Source organism: Chinchilla lanigera, unplaced genomic scaffold (genome assembly GCF_000276665.1).
Source record: "Chinchilla lanigera isolate Chin_1 unplaced genomic scaffold, ChiLan1.0 scaffold00009, whole genome shotgun sequence".
NCBI lineage: Eukaryota > Metazoa > Chordata > Mammalia > Rodentia > Chinchillidae > Chinchilla > Chinchilla lanigera.
Genome location: NW_004955410.1, coordinates 28,824,859 through 28,850,430, shown reverse-complemented (window position 1 = coordinate 28,850,430; position 25,572 = coordinate 28,824,859). Strand labels below are relative to the sequence as shown.

The window sequence follows — 25,572 nt, the reverse complement described above, 5'->3', positions numbered from 1 at the left end:
AGCGCGGCTGGGGCGCAGGGCCCGGGAGAGCTGAGCCAGGCGGCCGCGAGCCGCGGCCCCCGTGACTCCTGGCGGCGCTGCCTTTCTGGTTTTAATTAGAGCCGAGGCGCCATTGCGTGGAGAGCCCCGTAGCATTGTATGTAAATGAGGCTCATAAAACTTTTTATGGCCCAATTAATGGTTTCAATCCTCGTAAATTTATTTAACTCCATTCGCCTTGGAATTTTAACATTAAGTTTGTTCCCTATTCCTCTCCTCTCTCTCCCTCTCCCTCTATCCTTCCCTCCCTTTCTTCTCGTTCCCTCTCTCCCTCTTTTCCTTTCAGCCTCGATTTTCCTTCTCAAAAGCAGAGGGAGCCAAACCCTCTGGGTCCCCTCACCCACCCCTGTGCCAGGGGCCATTGAAGACGGTAGCGAAGGGGACAGAGGGTCGAAGTGCGCCAGGAAGGTCCCAGGGATGGGGTTGACGCTGACGGGGAGGGTCGCCACTCGTCTGGGAAGGCTGGGGAAAGGCTGGGCTCGCCTTTGAATGCAAAAGTTCAGGTCTCCCACTTGCCCACACTCTATATTTACAATTTCCCTTTGTCAGGGGGAAGCAGGACATTGTGGAAGCGTAGCCGGCTGGAAAGGTCGGTTGGCTGTAAAGTTAGAATTCTGCTGCTTCCCTTCTTACAGAGCTGCCTGCCGTCTGGCTGCAGGGTTGGGTCTTCTGCTAACACTGTCCCACCCCACCCCACCCCCGCCCCTGCCTCCAGCTCTGCTCTAAATTTTGGGGCAGAGGGGAGCCATCCGCCTAGTTCTGGGAAGGGAAGAAAGTGCACCCTCTGGACAGCAGCCTGGCTAATGCACTGTTCTTTCCATGTCCCTGTCTGCTTGTCTATCCGGGTGTCCATGTGTCCGCATTTCTATTCTCAGGACCAGACAGGAAGCGAGGCCGCCAGACCTACACGCGCTACCAGACCCTGGAGCTGGAGAAGGAGTTCCACTTCAACCGCTACCTGACGCGGCGGCGCCGCATCGAGATCGCCCACGCGCTCTGCCTCACCGAGCGCCAGATCAAGATCTGGTTCCAGAACCGCCGCATGAAGTGGAAGAAAGAGCATAAGGAAGAGGGTTCCACCCCTGCTGCAGCCCCCGAGGGCGCGGTGCCCTCTGCTGCTGCTGCTGCTTCAGCCAAGGCCGATGAGGAAGATGAGGAAGAGGAGGAGGAGGAGGAGGAAGAGGAGGAATGAAGGGCCAAGCTAGGGCCCTGGCTGCATCGGACAGTCGGAAAAGCGTCTTTAAGACTCACTGATTTTATTTACAAAAATGGGGGAAAATAAAAGAAAAATTTAAAAGATAAAGAAAAACACCCCAACTCCCAACAGCACCCACCCCATCACCCGATGTAGCTCCCAAATTTCTGGACTGAGAGGCTATGAAGACAAGGTCACCTTGGGGTCCCCTTTCCCTCAGAATTCCAATAGATACCCCTAGCCCCAGGCCAGCGCTCTGCCTTGGCATGGCCAAAATACTACCTAGCACAGGCCTCCTTGAGAGGCACCCCCAAACTACCTATGGGCCCAGCTGCAGTGGGCCTCCACTTCCAGGAAGCCTCCTAGTGTCCCAACACTGGCAGACACCCAGCACCACACTCCATACCCACAGGAACACAATTCTTTCAGTACTACCTATTAGCCCCAAACTACCTATTTGTGCTGGCTGGCTTGCTTGCTACTTGTTGTCACCAGCCCCCGCCCGCAGACGGGCCCCTGTTGCTTCCAGCCACAGCCTTTGGGGTCCCCAAGGCATCACGGAGAAGGCACTGGGGTCCAGGGATCAGGGCATTGGCTTCTATTTAAATTGAAAAATAATATATTTATTCCAAAGCATACTAAGTGCTGCAACCTAGAATCCCTCTTTCTCTGGCTTGGACACCCCAAGATCAGGCCCATCACCCCCTACTTCTGGAGGGGAGTATTCCTGAGCGGGCTGCAAACCTCTGGGTTAGCTTCTGCTTTGTAGGACTGTGGAGACGCTCCAGCATCATTGTCTTCTCCTCTGGCTCCTGTGTCCTACTGTTCAGCCATGTCAACTATGTACACCCTGACTTTTCCTAAGATGGCAAATATTGTATATTTGAATGAGATTTTTTGGTCATTTCTATAGTCTTGGAGCTCATTTGTAAAGAAATGTCTTGACTTGGGGAGGATATGTTAAGGGGGTGACTTTATAGCATGGTGTGTTGTCTTGAACTAACTCTGTAGTGGGTGGGGAGGTCCAATGCCCTCCCCAACGCCCTTCATCTCCTGTGTTGTCCTACGTCCCCCTACGCTCCAGCCTGGTGTTCAGGGAAGGAACTGTTCCTAGCCCAGCCAACCATGTTTTATGTAATAAAAATAAAGATGCTTGGTCACAAAGAAACATGGAGTGCTTTATCTTGAGGGGTCGGGGTAAGGGGAGGTGGCCAGAGCTGAAGGGCAAGTCCTGGCCGTGTCTTTGTGCCCAAAGGGGCAGTTGGGAAGCAAAAGAGGAAGACTGTTCTCTGCTCCCAGTGTTGCGTTATCCGTGTATTAGTGTGTAGGCATGTCATGTCTCATTTTACATTTGTGTGTGTGGATTTGTATGGGTATGTATGTGCCTATTTTTGTATGTCTGTGTATGCTTGGATATATATTTTTGCTTTATTTTATAATTGTGTATATATCTGTGTCCATAAATGTGTCTACTTATTTCCATGACCATAATTGGGTGCATGTTTTTCTGTGTATCCACAATTACACGTTTTCTGTGTCTATAATTGAGTGTATCCATTTCCCTGTATTTATAATTTTGTTCGTGTTTTTATGGCTACTTTTGTCTGATTTCTCTCTGTGTGTGCAGATATAGATCCCTTGAAAATAGAATCTTTGGCAGACACATTATACTTTACAAACCTCTTAAAAACCTCCAAAATTCCAGGAGCGAATTCCAAATCCACCCTTTGCTCTAAGGCTGGCAAGTGGACTCTGAAGAGGGTATTACCTACTCTGCAACAAATCCCGGAGTCCGCATGTGCCCTGAACTCAGTCCTTGGCTAGAAAATGGGACTGGGGACCCCTGCTGCAGCACCCACACTCTGCCCGTCAGGCGGGCGACGGCTCCCCAGGGCCAGCACTGCAGCAAAGAGGGGTTAGAGGAGGGGCAGGAGGGGCAAGAGCCGCAGAATCTGGCTGCGCAGCCTCACCAGGGGTGTCTGGGTGCGGAGGAACAGCGGGCGGGGGAAGAGGTGAGGGTAGGGGCCCCGGGGCCAATGTAGAGCATCCTGAGCGCTGCCAGCTAAGACCTCCACTCCTATCTCCTGCCTGGGTTGGGACAGCTTCCTAGGGCTCTTTTTATAAAATCCGACCCAAAAGGGTCTGTAAAACCTGCGGCCCAAGTCCGGGCGGCCTCGGTGGTAAGATGGCGCCGGTGTAAGAGCTGCCTCCTCTTAGTGATGGGGAAAGGGTCATAAATCCGTTGTTGTTTATGAAAATTTACAACTTTGCAATGCAACTTTATGAGTTGTTCGGCCCTTCCATTGGCCGCTGTCGGTCATGTGGATGAGAACCGTGAACATGAACTTTTTTATAATTTCCCTTGCGAGAATAGAGCCGCATTCTTTTGCTCCGCTCCATCCTGCCTGCTTCGGAGCTCTGCCTTTCCAGCCCGGCTGGGCTGCGCTTTGTCCGCCGATGTCCAGCGAGGGGAAGCCCCGGCCAGGCCCGGCCCGGCCGCTCCCGCGGGAGGTGGGGCGCGCCCGGTTCCCGGCGCCGAGGCGGCCGCTTTGCAACTTGCAACCTGGCTAATTTCCTGCGTCCTCTGGCACCAGGAAGGAGGACAATTCGTCTCCGGGCTGCCGGAGCGACAGCTGTCAGAGGAGCAGGACCTTCTGGGAGCCGCCATCTGAAGGTGAGACATGTGGGGAAGAGACAGGAGCGGAGGTGGTGAGGTGCCACGCGGTGGGAGAAGGCAACTAAGGCGGCTTTGAAAAGGGACATGCCATACCCCCCATGCTGGACCCGGTGCACCCCACAGCCCACTCACACACACCCCTTCCCCCACACACCCCACCCCACTCGGTCCCTCCCCTCCCTCGATCACCAGGGCAGTAAGCGCCCGCCTTCCCTCCGTGGCACGGCGCCCTGGCACTGGCAGTAGCACTTGGGCTTCTCTCCCCCCTTCCCCAGCCACGCCGGGAAGCATAAAAGGAAGTGATCCCGCACTTCGCATTTCCTGCCAGCCTAAGGGATTGTCTTTTGGAGGCTTTGTTTTTTGTTTTATTTTGTTTTTTTCATTCATGGCCCAATTGGTTCAACTGAATTCCCCAACAACAGAAGACAGCTCCCGACCTGGGGAGCTGAGAAGAGGTGAGGGCAAAAGTGAGTTACCCCACAGGCGTTTTACGAGCGTCAACGCACCTTCTAGTCCCTGGGAGCTGGGTTCGGAGAGAAAGGTAGAACATGGGGAAACAAACAAACAAACAAACAACTTACTAATTCAGCCAGAGTTCTTTGCTGATCGCCTGCTTTTCTCTTCGCCCGGTTTTCCGAGGAGCGAGGCTTCTGAGGCGCAAGGGAATAGGTGCGTGGGCGGAATTCTGCGTTGGAGGAGAGGACGGGGTTAATTGGATGTTACTTGGTGGGATGTTTTGGAGCGGAGAACGTTGTGGTGTGACTGCAGGTGGCAGGGGCCGCAGCTAAGGTTGGAAGAAGGACGTGAGCCGAGTCTGGGCAATAGGGGGACCCTCTTTACCCCACCTCGGCTCAGAGAGCTGGCGACCGTGCGCCCCACCTCGCGTGAGCAGGGAGAGGACCGTGGAGCTGGCCGGGAGGAGGCCTTGAGGGAGTGCTGGCGGTAGCTTTGCGTAGCGCGGCGACAAGAACCTGGCTCCACGGACCAGATTTGCCCCGGGGAGCTCCGGGCGACAAGAATCAACCTCCAGGTTCTGGGCTGGAGTTCTACCGTGTTTGTTTGGATTTTGTTTGTTGTTCTTGTTGTTTTCCGATTTTGAGATAATATCTTGGTATGCATTGGGTAACCAAGAAGGCGTGTAAATGTTTGGGGGCGTTCGCTGGCCCGTTGGGTGCGCTCGGGCAGATAAAGCGGCGCGTTTGCCTTGCAGGGCCGTTGGCTGCCCGACTGCGGCTGCCGCGGGCACATTATTTATTGTGATCGAGATGGCGCTCGCTGCTGCCACGCTGTGGCCGTCGCCGGGACCGGCGCCAACCGCAGCCCGCGTCTTCCAGCCTGGCGCGACTGCTGTGCGGGCCCTTTAGAGATTCCCCTGAAGGCCGGGGAAGCGGGGACGAAAGGGGACCTGAAGGGCAGTCTTCCAGGGTCTATTTGGCTGGGAAATCTACCGGCCTCCACCACCCCAGACTGAACCGGACGCCAGAATAGACCCGGGTCCTCCCCTCTTCCCCACCCCAGCACCATGGAGACTGGTTTCACAGGCCGCCTGGCACGTCATGGCTGCTTCTGTCCAAACTGCGCGTCCCAAGGAGCTCTGGGGTCGCACGCCGGTTGGGGGAACGCTCTGGCTTTGGGATTCTGACATCGGAGACATCACTTGTAGTCCTGAGGCCTGCTGGCCCGGCTGGCCCTGAGAAGTATTGGCTATCGCAAGGAAGGTGGATTTGGGCTCCAGGCAAGAACCTGTGACAGGCAGAGGCCGCACCTGTGTGCTGCTGGTTCTGGCTTGAGCTATCGATCCGAAAGGTAGAATGTGGGCCTTCAGGGTTCCCACACATCCCTGAAGGCCTTCTTCCAGCCTGGCAGAAGTGTAGGAGCTCAATGGGCAGCCCAGGGCAAGAGCCGAAGGTGTGACCCTACTGGACACCCTGCCCCAATGAGAGAAGCTGAAAGGTAAGTTGGCTTTCTGTTCACCTTTGATAGAGAAGGGAGAGCTCTGCGGTGGCCATTGCCACCATCCAGGATAGGCTGTAGGGAGGGTGTGGGGCTCCTATTATTGTCTGAATGGGTTCTTCCTTGTGACTCTCTCGCTCTCCTATATATATATATATATATATATATATATATATATATGAGAAAGAAATTGATAAATTGATTGGCTGTCAACATGATATGCACTAGCCTTGACTACCATGTAAAGATTTCAATTTAATGTATTATTTTTTCCACTTTAGTGCTTACAAAAGCTAGAAATATCATGTTTTCTGGCTCTGAGCTGAACAATCAAATTCTTTCATTTGCTGGGACAGTTACTGGATGGAGAATCCAGGTCAAAGCCTAACAATAATAACAATAGTAAACTGCCAGTAGCTCCAACACTGCGTAGAACATGAAGGAATGGGAGAGAAATTATAAATGTAAGCATTTATCAACATCTGCAAAACGGTTATTTTCACTTTAAATAACTCGCTTGAAATTACTGTTATCTGATGATTTTAAGATACAATAACTGAAACTCAGTAAGATATAATAACTGAAACACAGCTTTTAAAGAAAAAAATTCCCTTTTTACTGTTTTGACTCTTGAGTGTTTCATCTGTTGGATCCTGTCCCTGAAGAAATCTGTGGAAAATGTGAAAATGTATTCTCTTCTGAATGACCTTTTATATGCAAAGGGAAAACTTTCCCTCTCTGGATTGATTAAAGTACAGGCTCAAGGCTTTCTCAACCCTTCAAGAGTGCCGTCACGGGCTCTGTGGAGGCCGCTGCCATGCCGATAGTAGCCCAGTCTTTTTCAATTTTTTTTTATTTTGGGGGAAGGGAGGTCAGGGAAAAAAATCGAAAAGCAAGAAAGAGATCAAGGAAGTCCTTACCAGATTCCTAGGGGAGTATTGCCAGTTGCCACCCCGCCCCCCTCAAGTCCTGAACCCCATCAGCCTATACTGGCCAGGGTTTTACAGATCTTAAAAATAGCCTCCCGAAATCCAACCAAATAATGTCATTTCTTCAACTTCCACAGCATTGAGGATTTTAAAGCTAATTCAAGGAGTTTTACAAGCCCAACAAACAGTCATAAAAATGCCACTGGACCGACATCACATTTTACAAAACGAGATTGATCCTTGTGTTGTAAAAGTGAACTGTCTTGAAGGCACACCTCTCAGGCAAGAGACAGCAGCCCAGGACAGGCTTTTTGTGTCCTATCCGGGAGCTGCCAGGCCTGGGACCACAGGAAAAGGGATTCAGGATTTCTGGAGCCTGTGAGAAAACTGTTCACTGTTCTGGAGCTACTGCCAGTGGCAGCCTCCGGGGTAGTCTTAGGAAGAGCAAGAAAGAGGACGCTACCCATGACAGTGCCAGCAGACAGGCACCCCGGAAACCAAGCCCATTAATTACTGTCCATCCTTGGGACCCGTCCAGCTGTTCTTGGTGCCCTGCTCCACCAGGAGCCCTGTGTCATCAGTGCCTCTGGGATGAGGAGGGAGAGTCCCCATCTGGGTTTTCCTGTCCCAGCTTCTGAGCAGTTTGGGTGGCTTCGGAGAGTCCCGGGGTGCTAGAGGAGAGGCAGCAGTCAGAGCCCCGTCTCACAGCCGCTCCTCCGCAGGTCCTTTCTTGTTGAAACCTGTGGGTTCTGGTCTCTCTGTTCCCTGGGCTCAACGACTGGGTGTGCAGCTGGTGAGGATACTTGCTTTGAGACCAAGTAGGCATGAGCCATTGCAGGGGAGCCCATCTGTACCCAAATAAGATGTTGTTATATGTGGAAGGCAGGGGCAGCAGGAGGAGGCTGTGTGGCCTTGTCCTGGTGAGTGTGGGATGAGCCTTTGGCTCTTTGCTGCCAGGCCCAGACCTCTGACTGAAGTGGGAAGGAGAGAATGAGGGGGTCCAGCGTTCCCAAGCTTGCTAGTGAAGAGCAGAGGGAAGGCCTGGCTTCTCAGAACCCCTACTCCAGCTCAAGACCCCACACCCTCCATGGGGGGGGAAGGGGAGGGGCAACTCGGTGTCAGGTCTGGACAGCAGGCCAGCAAGGAGCAAAGCCATCGTGGTTGCCGCTTCTCTTAGCGGCAGGGTGGTCGGGTTTCCTGTTTGGAGGAGAAAAAAACCAGCAAAATCCGACAAGGAAAAAAAAAAAAGGCATGGGGGGTGCAGGAAAGAGCGAGCCTGACAGGGCCTTTCAGGCGGCCTGGGCGCTAGCGCTCCTGCCCGGGTCTGATCTGCACGTCCCTGCCCGGGCCAGGCCGGCCGCTGGCGTTGGGGGAAAGAGCCGGGCGGGCTGGCTGTGCGCGCACATTAATCTGCTGGGCGGGCGGCGGCGGGCGGGCTGGGGGCTGTTTGTAACTTTGCTGCCTCGGTCGCCGCGGTCCCTGGGGAGCGGGCTCCGGCGCTCGCTCCCATTGGCCGCCGCCGCGTCAGCTGGTGCGATTTGCTGCTGTCGCTTTTGGCGTTCGGCCATCCAGAAACAAACCAGTTCGATGACTACTAATAGTTATAGCCAGATGTACTAATACACAACAAATCACAGTCCTGCAGAGGGGCGCGCAAATGAGTTCCTATTTTGTGAATCCCACTTTTCCCGGGAGCCTGCCCAGCGGCCAGGACTCCTTCCTGGGCCAGCTGCCCCTCTACCCGGCTGGCTATGACGCGCTGAGGCCCTTCCCGGCCTCGTACGGGGCGTCGAGCCTCCCGGACAAGACGTACACCTCACCTTGTTTCTACCAACAGTCCAACTCGGTCCTGGCCTGCAACCGGGCGTCCTACGAGTACGGGGCCTCGTGTTTCTATTCTGATAAGGACCTCAGTGGCGCCTCGCCCTCGGGCAGTGGCAAGCAGAGGGGCCCCGGGGACTACCTGCACTTTTCTCCCGAGCAGCAGTACAAACCCGACAGCAGCACCATACAGGGCAAAGCCCTCCATGACGAAGGCACCGACCGGAAGTACACGAGCCCTGTTTACCCCTGGATGCAGCGGATGAACTCCTGTGCGGGTAAGGCATTTCCCTGCACCCCCACCCAGGACAGTGGAGGCAGAGGGGGAAGGAGGCCGGGAAAGAAGGAAGGAAGGAAGGAGACAGAGGCAGTGGAAAGAGGAAGAGAGAGAATGCAAGGAGGAAAGAATGGACAAAGTTTCTTTGGCTTTTTAAAGTAGATTTTAAAAGAAAAAAACCATTCCCCATGGGGCCATCAGGCCAAAGCAGAGGAGAAGGAGGGCAGTAAGGTCCATGTAAGGTGACACTTTAAGGAAGGTGGGGGAATCACTGCCAAACTGGGGGAACTGTGACAGGGCCCTGAAGAGAGAGGGAAGCAGGTTGGGAGGGAGAACCCCCACGCTGCACCCTGCAACCCTGTGCTCAGGTTCCAGGTAGAGAGGGCCTGCTGTAGCTACAACCCCTCTCTTCTCTGCCCTTCAGAACCCTGGATGGAGAGAGGGCTCCATTTGGCTTCTTTCAGTGTTTCCCCCCAAAGCCTTGGAGGGCCACATCCCTAGCTTCAGGACTTTTTTTCTCCTCCCTTCCCTCCTCCCCCTTCCACTCAACTGTTCTCTCTTAGCCAACTTCTGCCTCCTTCTATCCCCTGCCTGAGCCTCACACTAGGCTTGTGGAGACTCTCCACCACCCTCCCCCCGCCCTTGGGCACCTTTGGCACCAGAAGAAAGAGCCCAGCACAGTCCTACATTGCAAGAAATCCCAGACCGCTAGTAGGTCCATCTCTTTGCCCTGGTTTCCAAAGACCCCACAGGGAATCCTCCCTTCCCCTTGGAGCAGGACAACCTAATATGGATTTTAAAACTCAGTGTTTTGCTTTAAAATCCCACCCCCATGGGCCTCTGTGTTTTCAAGTGGGTCATAAAATTTGGGAGAATGTGCACATATTTGAGAGAGCTAACCATATCTAACTTTCCAAAAAATGTGTTGTGTCCTGACATAGGTGGCCTCAGTAGCATCCTTAGAGAGAACAGTGTGCGAATTCAGTGTCTACACTGCTAATAGGGATCCACTCCCACCTACCCCAGATGCACACACACCACACCCCACAAAAATATGACTCTGTTGCCCCAAATTACAAATGCCCGTTCTATTATTTCATTTGCTATGGTCTTCTTACAAGGCAGACTATTCAAAAACAGACTTTTCAAAAACCCCGGGCTGTTTTAGGTGGCAGACACCGTGCTTGTTATGATTCGGTGTGCTTTCGGCCCCAGATGTAGTGGGAGAGGCAGGAACCGAGGCAGAGTGGTTCCCAGCCCAGAGGCCCCCGGAGGGAGGCAAGGGACTCACTGGCTCGGCCCTACGGACCCTCGCTTACCCGCACCCGGCCATTTCTGCCTGCAGGTGCTGTGTACGGCAGCCACGGGCGCCGAGGCCGCCAGACCTACACGCGCTACCAGACCCTGGAGCTGGAGAAGGAGTTCCACTTCAACCGCTACCTGACGCGGCGCCGCCGCATCGAGATCGCCAACGCGCTCTGCCTCACCGAGCGCCAGATCAAGATCTGGTTCCAGAACCGCCGCATGAAGTGGAAAAAGGAAAATAAACTCATCAATTCCACGCAGCCCAGCGGGGAGGACTCTGAGGCAAAGGCGGGCGAGTAGACGTCTGGGCAGGGACCAGGCCAGCGCTGCAACCTCCTTTGGCTTTGCCCCCTTGCCCTTGCCCGCTTCCCAACTTCTCTCCCCTTGTGCTGCTGTCGGGGGGCTTCCGCAGCTTCAGGGGAGCCCGAAGCTCTGCAAGCGCGCGAGTATTTATTTCCAAAAACAAAAAACAAAACAAAACAAAAACCAACCAAAAAGCCCACACAACACAGACGGTGCCAGCGGTGGAGCGGCGCGCACTGTACACACACAGGCCTGCTCCCCCAAGGCTTTTCAAGTCAGCTCCGAGTTTCCGGAGTGCGCCCCGAATTTCTCCCCAGCTCCTGTGCTGTCTCCCTGAGCTTGGAATGTGGAGCTGCTGAAGAAGAAAGACCCCCCAGGCCGTGCCCAGTTCGGTGTCTGGGCATCTCCGCCTCGGTCGTTGGGCAGTAAGCCCTGAAGGGCATCACCACATCAGCTCAGGCCACTGGAAAAAGAGGAGGGCCTAAGGGCTGGGGCCCCAGCCCTGCCGTGGCCTCTCTGGCCGCCCCCCAAACAGGAAGGAGCTTGAAGAACAAAAGGGACCCGACATAGCCGGGTCTCTCCGGCCTGTGCACCACCTTCAGTGGAAAAGAAACAGCCAGCTGAGGCGAGCTAACCTGGGCGCGGGTGGAACGTTACAGCCCCGGGAGCGACTGGGCTCCCGCAGGTTCCTGGCTCCGGATTCCGCTCCCTGCCTCCGACATCGCCGGCAACGCCAAGAAGCAGCTTTCAGCACCCAAGGAGGGGGCTCAGGGCCATGGGTGCCACTAAGGCGCTGACCTGCGACCGTGCCAGGAGCGCCTGCGACGCCGGGCCTCCAGTGGGGAGACTCTGCTTGCCTCCCAGCTATATTTGTGATTTACTTTCATCTTTTGTAGCTCAGAAAAATAACTACGGAGATACTAGGCACTGCCACGAAATGCTTCCATTAGCTCCCTCAATGTACTCCCGGAGGTCTAAGCAAGACCCCAATAACTCAGTCCACGGATTCCCAGCTCCCAAGCAGGCTCCGTGGCCGCAGGAAGCCTGGGCCCACTCGCTGGGTTCACAGGGAACCCTCCGACTTGGAGCCCGGCTGGCTCGAGGAAGGGGACCCGGTGGTGAAGATTCTGCAAGCCAGATGCGTAAGCAAATCAAATAGCAAACTAATGACACAAAAACCATATTTACAAGAAAGAAAAATCGACTCCGGTTATAAAAGTGTGTGGAATCTGACCTCGCCTCGGAGAAACACTGCACAAAAGCTATCTTTAATAGACGCCTGTCATTTAAGAGCGGCAGGGACACTGTCCCTCTTGCACTCGCAAAAACAGAGCTGTAATTGTAGCTGCTGCTGCGGGCAGGATTTATTTCTCCAATTTGGCTAAATGGCCTCCTCCCCTTCCCCGAAGGTGTTATCTGTATTTTCAAAATTCAGAGCTGCCGGCAGGATGGCAGAACCGACCCCAACCTCGACACAAAAATAAGAGGGGCTGCAAAGCGGGCAAATAAAGTTGTAAATAAATTCCAAGTCACCACCTCCCCCTAATTCTCTGCATCCTCGCCGGGCGCGCGATCGGCAGCTGACGGCCTCACAATTGGTACATCCTAATGGAACTGCGAGGGAAATGCAATAATTTTGCCATAATGGGCTGTAACCTCAATTCGACCCCGGCCCTTGCAGCCCGGGGTCGGAAGCGGAGCGATGCTCCCTGCCTCCAGCGGGTGGCGCTCGAGTCCGACTGAACGGCGGCGGCGGGCGGCGGGCACGCGCCTGGGGCGCGCGCGCCACCCCTCTCGCCTCCACCCAACTCCCCCATTAGTGCACGAGTTTACCTCTAGAGGTCATCAGGCAGGATTTACGACTGGACAACAAAAGCACGTGATTCGAAGTCGTACCCCATATTTGGGTGCCTACGTAGGAGGGAACCAAGTACATGTCCCAGTCATTTCCATAATTCATCATAAATTGTGCAAGGGTGCTATAGACGCACAAACGACCGCGAGCCACAAATCAAGCACACATATCAAAAAACAAATGAGCTCTTATTTTGTAAACTCATTTTGCGGTCGCTATCCAAATGGCCCGGACTACCAGTTGCATAATTATGGAGATCATAGTTCCGTGAGCGAACAATTCAGGGATTCGGCGAGCATGCACTCCGGCAGGTACGGCTACGGCTACAATGGCATGGATCTCAGCGTCGGCCGCTCGGGCTCCGGCCACTTTGGCTCCGGGGAGCGCGCCCGCAGCTACGCGGCCGGCGCCAGCGCGGCGCCCGCCGAGCCCAGGTACAGCCAGCCGGCCACGTCCACGCACTCTCCTCCGCCCGACCCGCTGCCCTGCTCCGCCGTGGCCCCCTCGCCCGGCAGCGACAGCCACCACGGCGGGAAAAACTCTCTGGGCAACTCCAGCGGCGCCTCGGCCAACGCCGGCAGCACCCACATCAACAGCAGAGAGGGGGTTGGCACGGCGTCCGGAGCCGAGGAGGACGCCCCCGCCAGCAGCGAGCAGGCGAGCGCGCAAAGCGAGCCGAGCCCGGCGCCGCCCGCCCAGCCCCAGATCTACCCCTGGATGCGCAAGCTGCACATAAGTCATGGTAAAGCCAGCCTTTTTCTAATCCACGCGTCCGCGGGGGCGCGGCTCTCGGTCTCCCCTGTCTCCTTTGCCGCCCTTTCTCCGGGTCTCTCTCCTAGTCTCCTCTCCCAGCCCTGCGGAGCTTCTCCCTGCCGATCTCCTTCCCCTGCCTCCACCCGTCCTCCGCTTCTCTGCAGCAACCTGCACTGGCAAATAGCGGGGCAATGAGCCGGGGGCCAGGCAAGTTTGGACTTTAAAAAAGGGAGAAAGGAGAAAAAAAAAAAAAATCCTGTCTTGAACCCCAGCGCCTCGGAACGCGCTCTGGGTCAGGCCAGCCGAGCAGGGTGCAGAGAGGTAGAGGATGGCAGGCAGAAGGGGCCGTGAATCGGGCTTGTCAGGGTGGATAATTTATGGGAAGGGCTACGCCGGGGAAACAGCGTTACTAATTAGAGCCCCGAAAAGGGGCTTGGGGGGAATAATCGAGGCGAGGGCCGGCGGGATTCTGAAGTTTGGGGGAAAGAGGGAGAGAGAAGGAAAGAGGAAAAAGAAAGAAAGCAGGCGCCCCAGGCGTACAGGCTGGGACTGGAGGCGGCTCATGGGGCTGGAACTTTAAGGGAGGGTGACCTGGAGGCCACTTGGACACTCAGAAAAGGGCCGTGCTTCGGTGGGTTTCCGAGAGGTGGGCAGCCTGGGAGGGCTGTGCCCCCTGCTTGGGGCTCCTGGGGCAGGGCCAGAGGGCACAGAGGGGCGAGGGAAAGCCCGGCGGTCCTCCGGGACGTGGTTCCAGCCTCAGATGGGCCGATTGTTCCCAGAGTCCAAACCGTATTGTTTTCTCTCTAGAAAGGAAGAGGGAAGGAAATTGGGGAGTGGCGGGTGGACAGGGAGGGAAAACTTGTTGAGCCTTTTGCCTGGTTCCCCGCTCTCCCTGGACCCTAGCTCGTCAGCTGGTGGACTTTGAAAGCCAGGGGCTGAGGAGTTGGTGGCTAAACCGCTGACTTTTCTATTGCAGACAACATAGGCGGCCCTGAAGGCAAAAGGGCCCGGACGGCCTACACACGTTACCAGACCCTGGAGCTGGAGAAGGAGTTCCACTTCAACCGCTACCTGACCCGCAGAAGAAGGATTGAAATAGCACATGCTCTTTGCCTCTCTGAGAGACAAATTAAAATCTGGTTCCAAAACCGGAGAATGAAGTGGAAAAAAGATAATAAGCTGAAAAGTATGAGCATGGCCGCAGCAGGAGGGGCCTTCCGCCCCTGAGCATTTGAGCGTTTAAAGTACTGAGCAGTATTAGCGGATCCCGCTTAGTGTCAGTACTAAGGTGACTTTCTGAAACTCCCTTGTGTTCCTTCTGTGAAGAAGCCCTGTTCTCGTTGCCCTAATTCATCTTTTAATCATGAGCCTGTTTATTGCCATTATAGCGCCTGTATAAGTAGATCTGCTTTCTGTTCATCTCTTTGTCCTGAATGGCTTTGTCTTGAGAAAAAAAAAATAGATGTTTTAACTTATTTATATGAAGCAAGCTGTGTTACTTGAAGTAACTATAACAAAAAAGAAAAGAAAAAAAAAAACACACAGAAAAGTCCCCCTCCAACCTCGTTTAGCGCCAATGTTGTGTGTTGCACTAGAGTTGTTTAACTGTGCATGTGCGTGGAAGTGTTCCTGTCTCAATAGCTCCAAGCTGTTAAAGATATTTTTATTCAAACTACCTATATTCCTTGTGTAATTAATGCTGTTGTAGAGGTGACTTAATGAGACACAACTTAACTTGTTCAACGTGTAGTGACTAGTGACTCTGTGACGAAAACTGTGACTCCAAGCGGTGTGTCCCTGCGTGCCTTTGTAGGACCCTTTGCACGAACTCTGGAAGTGGCTCTTATAAGCGCAGCTTCAGTGATGTATGTTTTTGTGAACAAAGTTACAAATATTGTCCAAGTCTGGCTGTTTAAGCAAACTGTGATCAGCTTTTTTTTGGGGGGGGGGTTATTTGTTTTTAAGGAAAAATACTGACTGGAAACAAAAAATAAACTTTCTATTGTAAGTTCTCTTGGTCTGGTTTGTGCCAAATAGCAAGCGGCTCCTCATGCTTTTCTGTTTGTCTGTCTGTCTGTCCGTCTAGTCTTGGAAGCTGGTAAGCCTGAGGCTTACCTGAGCAGATTGTTTGTGCTTGGAGGCCTCAGACCAACATACTGACCATCTGCCTCCCTAAGTCTGACCCAACAGAAAGTTCAGGGCAGAAATCAGGAAAAGCTACAGGCAGTTCCAAAGCCTATCCACCTTGCCCATCTCTGAGGAAACCAAGTTAACTTGCTGGGTAAAAAAAAAAAGGAGAGTGGAAGAGAGAGAAAGCAGGAGAAAAAGCCCAGGGCTTTGTTAGCCACCTTGGGGGCCCACAGATCCTTTCTCTTTCCTAAGCCTGTCCTAGGCCTCCATTTGCTGTAGAGGGTTCTGTGCCAGATTGTGGAGCCCAAACCCTTGCCCCTAACCAACCCCGGTGCCCCTTCCCGACTCCTCACCCTGAACCAGGTTGGCTTCTTTTGCTACAATTAATTTGCTACAAATGGAAGGTACTTACCCCATCCTAGCTTGATTGGGACACTCCTCAGAACTGCTAAGCGCAACTAGAGATTTGCACATTTACCGACCGCTTACACTGATGCCGTCTTTCCTTTTAAAAGTTATAAAACAGTAAACTTTATAAGCCCCAGTTCCGGCTATATGACATTTGGGTGCCAAATGAATAGGGTTTTGTCTATGAATTAGATCGTAAAATCATCCATAGCACAGACAGATCGGCTCACTGGCTATAAAACGTCACGTGGGGCCATTAAAGTAAGTTTTATGGTTTTGGGGAGTTGACATCCAACATTATATACCACATAACATATAATCTCACTGACGCTGGACTCCATTTGACTCTTTTGCAGGCTACGTGTGCTGCCTGGTCATTCAAATTGTCAATTTTAGGTCCAGAAGTGTCCAAACCACAAGTTCTCAAAACTCTCTGAAAAATGGCTCCCTCCGAGTTAAGGTAAGCTCGCCTTTTGAGCCCTTTCAAGTTTATTTGTACTCTGAAAACTTTATCATTATTCTCTCTCTCTCTCTCTCTCTCCTTTCCTTCAATAACCCTGAGACTATATCACAATTTAAAATGGGAGGGCATACTTGTCCTTTGCTCAATTTCCAGCGCCAAGAGCTAGTTTTACGAATGCAGGCAGCACGGTGAACAGAGCCTGTGGCGGCGTCGCATCCCCAGGCCTAACTTTAATTGCTGCACAGCCGCGGATGTTAATGACTTCCGCTGCTCCTGCCGGCGTGCAAAAAAGATGATTTTGTGTGCGAATGGGCCTGTGTGTGGAGACTTGGCAGAAGCCCCCATCATTCCGGGCCTGGCTGGGTCCCGGCTCTTCGGGGGTCGCGGAGCCCCGGGGTGGGGGCTGGGAGACAGTGGGGCGCCGGCTGCGGGCGCCGGGGCTGCTCTCGGGGAGTTTGAAAGAAAGGCCCGGGCAGGGCCAAGGCGGACTCTGGCGGGATTCCTTACGGGGCTGTGGCAATATGTCTTCGCTAGCCAGGGTCATTTGGCAGGACTGAATTGAGGCGGCCTTCGGGGCCGGGTTTCAGGATGGTTCGCGAAAGCAGGAGGGTGGCAGAGGCTGGTGAGGCGCGGATTGCACCTCCAGGCTGGGTCCGTGGATTCCAGGGCCGATCCCAGGCTGCTGGCTCCCATTGCACTCTGGGGACTGCGGGTCCCCATCCGAGAAGGGCAGCACACCCTACCCCGCACCCGGGACCAGGCCCTGAACCTTGTTTGCCTGCACCTTCTTTTTATTTCATGGGACTCTTCTCACCCGCCTGTGAGTCTGGAGCAATAAACTTTATGGCCGGATTTAACTTTAATCTTTGAATCCCCAGGCTAATTGAAAGGGCTTAAAGCGCTCTCTTTTCTTCCGCCCTGCCTTTCTTCTCCCTCTCTTCTTTTCCTCTTCCTCTCCTTCTTTGTAGAATTAAAACATCTATGCATAGGACCCTCAGAAGGCAACTTAGGCGTCCCCCTAGATAGCACTAAAGATTAGAGAAATTTACTGTCTCTCAACGCACAAATTCTCTCTTCCAAACTGCGCCCTAAAGTTTGGGGGGAAATCGAGGTGTCTTCAATGACCAACTTAAAAGTCCCCAGAGCCATTAAGTTGTTTATCCTGACACATCATAAAGTATAGTTTAGGAAAGAAATTGGTCGTTTGTCAGTAGGAGATTTCCGCCTCTCTTTTGTTAGTTGCTCTTTCTGTTTGATCTCAGGAAATTTACATAATCTATGATTTCCAAAACAATCTCCAAAATTGTACCAATGAGTGAAGTAAGGTGAAATAAATTTTTTCCTGGGTACAGTTTTACCTTGGCCCAAGCCACCCTTGTGCACCCCCCACCATTCTTCAGTGGGAAACCGAACCGGTGACTGGAACATTGTAGCAAGTCCTGGGGTCTTTTGAGGGAGTATCCACAAGGGACCTAGCAGATTTGCCCCAATCCTGTTTGAGAAGTTAAGGCAAATCTCAAACTGTATTGGAAAGAATGGGATCTGTCCCCCTCCCCCTTGGGAGCTAGGTAGTTTTCTGCAGGTACTCATTAATATAGATATTTATCAAGTGCTTAAAGAAAAATATTTTAAAGTATAGGTTTGGAATTTCTACAGACTTTATTGTGCAAAGGGGTCTACACTTAGAGTAAGTCCAACAGATGTCCTTAAAGTCACAAATTCCAAAATCAAAACTTGGAGAGCTTTGTCTGGAAAAATTAAAACCCTGCCTTAAGTCTACTTTTCATAGTGTGGCAAGGTGAATCCTTGTAGTCACTTTGTGTAAGCTGTCAAAGTGAATTTTGGTATTTCTACACTTAGGAGGATGTGTCTACATCTTACTGGGAACCAAAAAAATTCTACACGTGTGGGTTCTGTCTTATGTGCCTATGAGAGGTCTGGATTCCTTGTGTTGCTGCTCTGAGTTTGGGGACCTTTGTTGGAAAACATTGGGTTTTGGCTCCACTTCAATGATGGTGCTTTGGCGTTTTCTTGGTGATTGAGATTAGAAGCAGAAGACAAGAGTCTAGGGATGCTGGCAGGTTCCTCTGAATACCTTGAGTAAAGAAAATGTCCACACCTCCTCAGTGGCTGAGTTGTTGGAGTCATGTCCAACATCATAAAACATAGATAATCTCTCCAGCAAATTTTTAAAATACAGGTTATAAATATTGTCAGCTTACTTATTTCTGTCTGTGTTAATCTTCACAAAACTTAAGGAGAATTTAAGAGGGCAGGTCAACCCATGTGGAGTTAAATGACTTTTAAGAAATACAGCATCCAGTCAATCCTATGTGAATGCTATTGGAGGGATTTTTTTTCTTTTTCTTATTTTCATAGGAAGCGTACTAAAGAGGGTGGCTGCTCTCTGCTCATTTAGTAGATAAGTTATTTCTTGTGCATCCTTTTGAATTGTTTCTGGAGAGAAACTAACTTTAAAAAAACAAAACAAAACAAAAAACACTATCACTGAAAGCTTTATGAGGGCATCCAGTCTCAGCTCCTCAGCCGGTGGCCGAAGTGTGAGTCTGTGCTTCTCCTCATCTTGCAAAAAGAGAAGGCAACGGAAATGTGCAGAGGCTTGTTTGTTTCCACAAGCCTAAGAGACAATATTTCCTGAACTGTAAATATAATAGGAAGCTTCTGGTCACACTCACTTAGGGGTTTGTTAGGGTCTCTATGGTCTAATTTCACAACACTATGCCAAGATTCCCTTTCTCTCATGGACTTTCCCCTGCTGCATTGTTGGCAGCTCTGGGAGAGCAAGACAGAATTTTCTCCCAGAAACAGTCATGTGTATTTGTTGAGATGCAGAGATCCAAATAATCACATCCTAAAAGATGGCCTATTAAAGGGGAAAACAATCCTTTTAGCTTGAAAGATTCACTTAGTGTCTCTCCTGCCTTGGCTGGGGAGGTGCCCATGGCTTGCCTACTTCAGAGAGGGCAGAGTACTGTGGGCTCCACTCCTTCGGCTTCCAAGGGGGAATTTGCTTCTAGCCAATGACAAAACTATAAGTGGGGCTCCCACGCAAGGTTGAGGGGGTCAGCTTAGATTCCCAGCACATATGGGTTAGGATCCAAGGTCCTAGCCATTCTAAGCCCCAGCACCTGGAGGGTCAGTTAGGGTTGTTTTGTTTGGTGTTTTTCACAAAGAGATTTGTCCTTCTCCCACCAGATCCTTTCTCCACAAACCAGTCTTTTCAATAATAATATTTGTTATGAAGGTTATTAGGTAATTATTGCGATTTTGTGAAGCAGCCCTTGCTGGAGGTGAAGTCTGTCATCGCCTAACAAATGACGCCCATGCAGTTCACTGCCGGGTTAAGTAAATGCAGAGAAGATAAATCTGCACACCCTAGGAATCGCCAGCAGAGCACGCTTTAGTACAAGTTCACAGTCAACTTGCCTGCCTGGGCCAGCTCTCCCAACAATTAGAACACCGTCTTTATTTTTAAATAAAGAAAAAAGTCTTCACCTTTCATTGCTGGCTTTCCCCCATCTTCTTTTTCCTTTTTTATTTTTGCAAGATTCTTTTGTACTCCAAATTTTCATTGTCAGTAGAATCATAAGTGATTTCCAGTTAATCTAGTTCCTATCTATGTGCTGACAAAAAGAAGAGGCTAATTTAACAGGAAATACAGTCACAAACACATAAAAATATGCAGCTCATCCTCTAATTCCAAAGGCTCTGGCAGAAGGGCATCCTGAGATCCTCAGGGGCCTCTTCCCTCTGAAAGAAGAAGCTCAGCTTTGTGTATCTTTGTGGTTAGTGTGTTACAACTGTGGGTCAAAAAGTTGAGGGTCAAAAGTTTACATTGTGCAGCACTCTTAGTCATCTGCCCAGACAGAGTTTGATGTCAATGTTAGAGCTGCGATCTTGACTATCAGCACAAAAGATAAAATGGCTCAGAGTGACGCGTGTATCACGGTATGGACTCCAGGTGAACCCTAGTGGTTGAATGACCTCAATTACGGAGGAAAGGATAGAAAATTCCTCTTTTCAAGAGTAATACATGCTGTATTTCATGTTGAATTATCACTCCCATTCTCAGGGAATAGCAGCAGGTAAATAGGCATAGGTTACTGAAACAACAACACTTTAGATGTTGGGGAACCAGGAGTGGTTTGTGGGTTTGTCACAAAATAAAAGTGCTCAAAATTCAGTAGTAGGCCTTTAAGAAATAATGTAGCAAGTTTCCAGTGTTCTATCATGCCCTCAAAGGGAAGAGTACAGCACAGTGAACCTCTTTAATTTGGAAAAGAGAATTTGGATTGGCCAGAGTTATTTTTTCCTGTTAGCACATATAATGACCTCTAAAACGTGCAAGGATAAGGGTAAATGCAGCTACTTTTTGAAAAATGTATTCTTTGCAATTTTCAAACATAGAAAATGCTTCTCCTGAAACTGTAACCCACCAAATGCAAATAATTCTTAGAGCTGGGAAGGGGAGGAAAGGAAGTAGAAACCCTCCTGAAAGGAACAGAATTACCATCACCACTAGTGAGAAAAATGCTCATTGGTATGGAAAAAACATTTACATTATTGCAATTGCTGAAATTTTTGTTTTATTTAATTTTAAACCACAACTGAGTAAAAATAAATGCTATAATCTACAAGTGAATAACTGTAGAGAATGGGGAAAGGTGGAATCCATAAGTGCCAGGCCAGTTTGTAAGGCCACCATGAAAGACTTCTGTTCTCCAATACTTTTTGAAAATAGATGTGGAATTGAGGGGAGGTGGCTGAGGAAAAGGGAAAGAAAGCTAAGAAGGAGGGGTGGGAGAGTAGAAAAGGAAAGGACTAGTGTTTCAAAGAAGCAGATAGGAACCATGAGTTATGTATGAATTGCAATTGAAGAGCTAAGCAATATTTTATGGATCTGGATTAGTTAAGTGTTGATGCTATTAGAATCTATTTTATGGGGGATATATTTTCCTTTTCTATATATTGACCTTCAAAGGATTACTGTAGGAAAGTAGTGGGGGAAAGAAACTATTTTCCTTGGTTTTTCTTCTGCATTTTTGAGATAACCCAACTACACAAACTGTAGACTCTTACAGCGGTGTTTAAGATCATCCCAATGTGTTCAGGTTGATTAGGTTTAACAGTGCCAGGTATGTTCAGTGGTGAAGTAAATATTTCCCAAACACTGCTTTCATGGAAGTAATCTGGGTGCTTCTACTGGGTAATGTGTAAAGTTTTTAGTCTGGCCAAGAGCTTAGAGCCAAATGGGATTTTGCCAGATGAAGTAGAAGAAAGGAAACAACTGTGGTGATTGCTGTTACAGCAGTGAACACATTACCACACATCTGGGCTAGTGAAACGGAAAAAAAACGGAAATTCCCTCTCTTGGAGACAATTATGTCTCTTTAAGAGAACCTTTCCATTGTGCTTTTTGTTAAAACAGTGTAACACACCTTAGAAACAGCTTCACTACTCCTAGGTACCTCCATGGTAGCCTTTAAAGTGAAAGAAAAAGATACTGGCAGAAGTGACAGATTTTTTTAGAAAGCCTTTTATTCAGATTTTGCTCTTTAGGCCTCTCACACAATCCTGTTTAAAATTTATGTGAAATCCTAAAATGAATTACAGTCCTTATGCTTGGATTGTGTACATCATTTTAAACTGCTACCAGGACACTACCCCCAAACAATTAATTGGTAAAACGTCTGATGAAGTGTTATTCCTCTACAGTGATGTCTAGAGTAGGTAGGGGAAGCCCTTAAATACCACCATCAGGCATTCTGAATTTCTGCCATTCCCCCAGTCCGCTCCAGAGACAGACAGATAGAGAACAAGTCTGGGTGATTCTGACTCTGAACAACAAAGGACAAATACAGTCAATACATTCCATAATGTATACATTTCCTTTGCTTTTTCCCTTGGTTTTTTCCTGAGAGGGAGTGACCTGGGCAAAGCACCCTGCTCTCTAAAAGACACTGTATAGACCTTTTAGAAGCGCAAAGTCCAAGGCCGAGGTGAACTTCAGGTCAGCGCGTCTAACAAATATGAAAATGTCGGCTGGTGAAGGGCGCGCCTTGTGATTTAACAAAGACTGTCAATGTGTAAGATTAATAAGAAACAAAATGCACACGGTGTCACTGTTCGGTCACTTTGAAACTTGGGACAGGGTTGCATTCAAGAGGGAAGGCTGTTCCAAATATATTCAAAATGATTCAAATCAGATTCAAACCAAGCTGCAAACACTGCCTCCCTCTCCCTCCCTCTCCTCAGACTTCCCTCGCTCTCCTTCTCCATCTGGGACGTGAGGACACGATGAAAAGTTATTTCACTTAATGGGATTTTAAGAAAGCTTTTGTTGGGAATATATGTTATCCCTCCACGTGGAAATGAGCAAATGTGCTTACCAGTTTCCCAAGAAAAGGAAAACGCTTTCACCGTGCTTGGGACTGGAGCCAGTTGGCCTGCGAAGATTAGCTTGCTCCCTCTCTGCTCGATTTCAAAGCATCCCATCTTTTCTCGAGCAAGATGCTTCTGGTAAACTTGTTTGTTTTTTAATTGTTAATATCTTCCTACTTTTTCTTTGGTGTCTTGGATCTTACAGGAAGGCAAGAGATGTTTTTTAAAAGGTGTCTTTCAAAAGATTATTTGATTCAGCGGAATTATGCTATGGCTTGCAAAGACATTGTGGAAGGTTCAGAAAAGGTACTGAGATTGTTTATTATAGCCATAAATCTTGCAGTAAAATGTCAAAATGTCGGTGTGTGAGATAACACTTGGTGGTCCTGGCTCCGTTTGTGTTTATGATAGGAACCACAAAGACAAGTTACAGGCCTTGAGGGAATTCTGTGTAAGCCCATCTTCCTAAAGTAACAGAACTGCACAAAACACAGGCACAGTTAACTCATTTAGTTTAACTGTATACAAAACAGTGCCTGTGTCGCCTTAATATTTAAAAAATAGAAACTCCATAGAAGGGTCTGAGGCTGGATAACATGAATGTTGTGTTTCAGTGCCTGTAAATATTAAACAGACACAGTTAAGACTCTAGTACTCAAAGCTGATGACACGAGGAGGGCAAGATTTCCTTGTCATGCTTTTTCCTCCCCTTGAAGTTTAGAGAGCCCAAATTTCTAATACCGCTATATATGTATATATTGTTATGCTCTATGTACATATTTTTTTCTTGCTGGGAGATGTACTAGTTTAGGCAGTTGTATTGCAGGCTAGATCCTTCCCTCCAGTTCCAGAAAGGATGTCTAAAGATTACAGTCAATGTTGATTTCTGTCTAACTCAGATTTCATTAAAAACAAAATTTTTCCAGAGGGCCTCACATCAATGGACAGCGCTCTTCACATACACCCAATATGGAAAACCTCTTTGTACCACTTCAGGGCAATTACAGATTCCAGTCAGAAAGCTAACATGATCCCTTTTTTAACCTCTTTTCCTAAATTAGTTTAAAGATTAGTCCCATATAATAGGCTTTATGTGGCTAAGCATTAAATGACTATCCATCAAATGGATATATTCCAGCATTTAGTAATTCATATGAGTAACCGATATAAATGAAGATAGAATTGACATTCTTTTTGAAGTGTCTTTAGGCTTGGGCTATAACTTTCCTTGTCTGCATTCCAGACTCAGTTGTGAGAAATGTTTATACTGCTCTTTAAAAAAAATCAACGAAGGTGCACCAGCTGAAATATCCTTATTCTGCATGCCAATGTGAAAGTTATTTTTAGAATGGTGACTCTGCTAGTTTGCCCTGCTTTAATCTAGCCTGAAAAAGAGCACTTAGGTGTATTTATAAGTCAGACAAGGGAAGGCACACATTAACAATAAGGTATCAGTGGTTACTTCAAAGATCAACGTTAGGTGGAATGAATAAGTTATTTATTAATAATGGCATCGTTTAGCCATCAAATTTCAATTAGCAAATGGCAGGCAACAGTTCCCTCTCCCTCCCTTCCGGAACTATTGATATCGTTAATATGCTAATTTTCAGCAATTCAGAAATTATGGACTGTCCTGTAAATATAACTCTAGCCCTAGATACAGTTTGAGAAAGCAGCGTCCAGAAGAGAAAGCAAAACCCTTAGCTCGAAAAGACCTGTCCGCGATCAGACCCGACAAGGGCTTGCTGGGGGATTGTTCTAAAATAGGAAGTTACTGGCTTCAAAGTTTTTTTTTTTTTTTTTTTTTGTGGAGGCGCTGCTTCTTTCCATTCCTATCCTTGGGCCACAGTCTCTCACAGTCGCACCTAGTAAAAACAGACATATTTAGTTTTTTTTTTTTTTTCTGGTACCGGGAATCGAACTCACGACCTTGCGCTTGCCAGACAAGCGGTGTGCCGCTGAGCTAAATCTCCAGCCCAAAACAGACATTGTTTAGTTCTCATGTCCACACCAGTCAAATTAGATGCTATTAGGAAGGTTCCAAAAATTTTAGGAGAAAAGCCCAGTCGGTCTCTAAAAGAATTAAAAAGGGGAAAAAATACAGACAGTGCCCATCTGGTTATACTGGGATGGCCCTGCTTTACATCCTTGTGCAGATTTCTCTAAGCTGCCCTCCCATCTCCCCACTGCGGCTCCTGCCAGGCTTCTCAAGCAAGGACTCGAGCAGACCAGACCGCAGTGCGTGGGGAAGGAATCAACGGGTGAGAAAGCGGGTGCGCTGGCTCATTCGTTTTATTCCCGGGCCAGGATAAAACCCGGGACGTCCCTTGGTCTCGATGCCCTTCCCTCTCCCAGCGGGCCTCGAACCCTGGAGTACGCGCGGCCCGACTGGGCTAGAGGTCAGCGCTGAGCCGCAGCCGCCTCTTCTCAGAGGGGCAGGTCAGAAGGAGGACCTGCATAGGGCCCGAGAGGACCTACAGCCTGTCAGGCCCCGAATTCCCAGCAGGAATTCGAGTCACCGGGGCTGGAGGACCGAAACCCCAGCTCACTGCCCCCGCCTCGGGCGGGACAGCGACATCCATCACCCACCCGCGCGTTTCCTGATCCGGGTCCGCGCGCGCGGAGCGCCCATTGGTGAGGGCGTTGCACGTGGGGCGGGGCAGGGCGCGCGCGGGGCCTGGGCGAAACGCGCGCGCGCACGCGTGCGGGCGGGGGAGGAGCGCCTCGAACTTTGGCGGTGGCGTCGGCGGGAGGGGGAGGGGAGGGCACTTGACAGCGGGGGGAGGGGAAGGGCGCAAAGGAAAGGGGGATGGGTAGCGAGGCAGGAGGGGGAGGGGCCTCCGCGAGCCCAGAAAAACGACAACGCGAGAAAAATTAGTATTTTTGCACTTCACAAATTAATGACCATGAGCTCGTTTTTGATAAACTCCAACTACATCGAGCCCAAGTTCCCTCCCTTCGAGGAGTACGCGCAGCACAGCGGCCCGGGCGGCGGAGACGGAGGCCCGGGCGGGGGGCCCGGCTACCAGCCCCCGGCACCCGCGACCCAGCACCTGCCGCCG

General features: G+C 50.2%; 5 protein-coding genes across 8 annotated transcripts in view; all 5 read left to right on the top strand.

Moving 5' to 3' along the window:
• Positions 1-2,402, top strand: part of Hoxa7 (homeobox A7) — a 3,041-nt gene extending 639 nt beyond the window's left edge. The window contains exons 2-3 of one of the 2 annotated variants that reach the window (XM_005377448.1): positions 326-409; positions 915-2,402. In XM_005377448.1, the coding sequence (XP_005377505.1) occupies positions 326-409; positions 915-1,231 (401 nt within the window). In that variant the 3' untranslated portion in view covers positions 1,232-2,402. The remainder of the gene's footprint in view (positions 1-325; positions 410-914) is intronic. The other variant, XM_005377449.2, reaches the window with a different exon arrangement.
• Positions 2,403-3,825: 1,423 nt separating this feature from the next.
• Hoxa3 (homeobox A3) overlaps positions 3,826-25,572 on the top strand; it is a 44,688-nt gene continuing 22,941 nt past the window's right edge. Inside the window, exons 1-2 of one of the 3 annotated variants that reach the window (XM_005377456.1) lie at positions 3,826-3,908; positions 16,002-16,105. The gene's annotated coding sequence lies outside the window, so the exon portion shown is untranslated. The other 2 variants (XM_013510612.1, XM_013510611.1) reach the window with 2 other exon arrangements.
• Positions 6,103-10,507, top strand: Hoxa6 (homeobox A6). The gene is made up of 2 exons (XM_005377450.2): positions 6,103-8,892; positions 10,237-10,507. Exons 1-2 carry the CDS (start codon positions 8,451-8,453, stop codon positions 10,494-10,496), a joined length of 702 nt encoding a protein of 233 aa, XP_005377507.1. The 5' UTR covers positions 6,103-8,450; the 3' UTR covers positions 10,497-10,507.
• On the top strand, positions 12,187-14,636 carry Hoxa5 (homeobox A5). Its single transcript, XM_005377451.2, has 2 exons — positions 12,187-13,096; positions 14,084-14,636. Exons 1-2 carry the CDS (start codon positions 12,202-12,204, stop codon positions 14,332-14,334), a joined length of 1,146 nt encoding a protein of 381 aa, XP_005377508.1. The 5' UTR covers positions 12,187-12,201; the 3' UTR covers positions 14,335-14,636.
• The window catches only part of Hoxa4 (homeobox A4), a gene marked incomplete in the record, with an annotated part of 4,481 nt that continues 2,045 nt past the window's right edge, over positions 23,137-25,572 (top strand). The window contains 1 exon segment of the mRNA XM_013510609.1: positions 23,137-25,572. Coding sequence (XP_013366063.1) covers positions 24,847-25,572 — 726 coding nt within the window.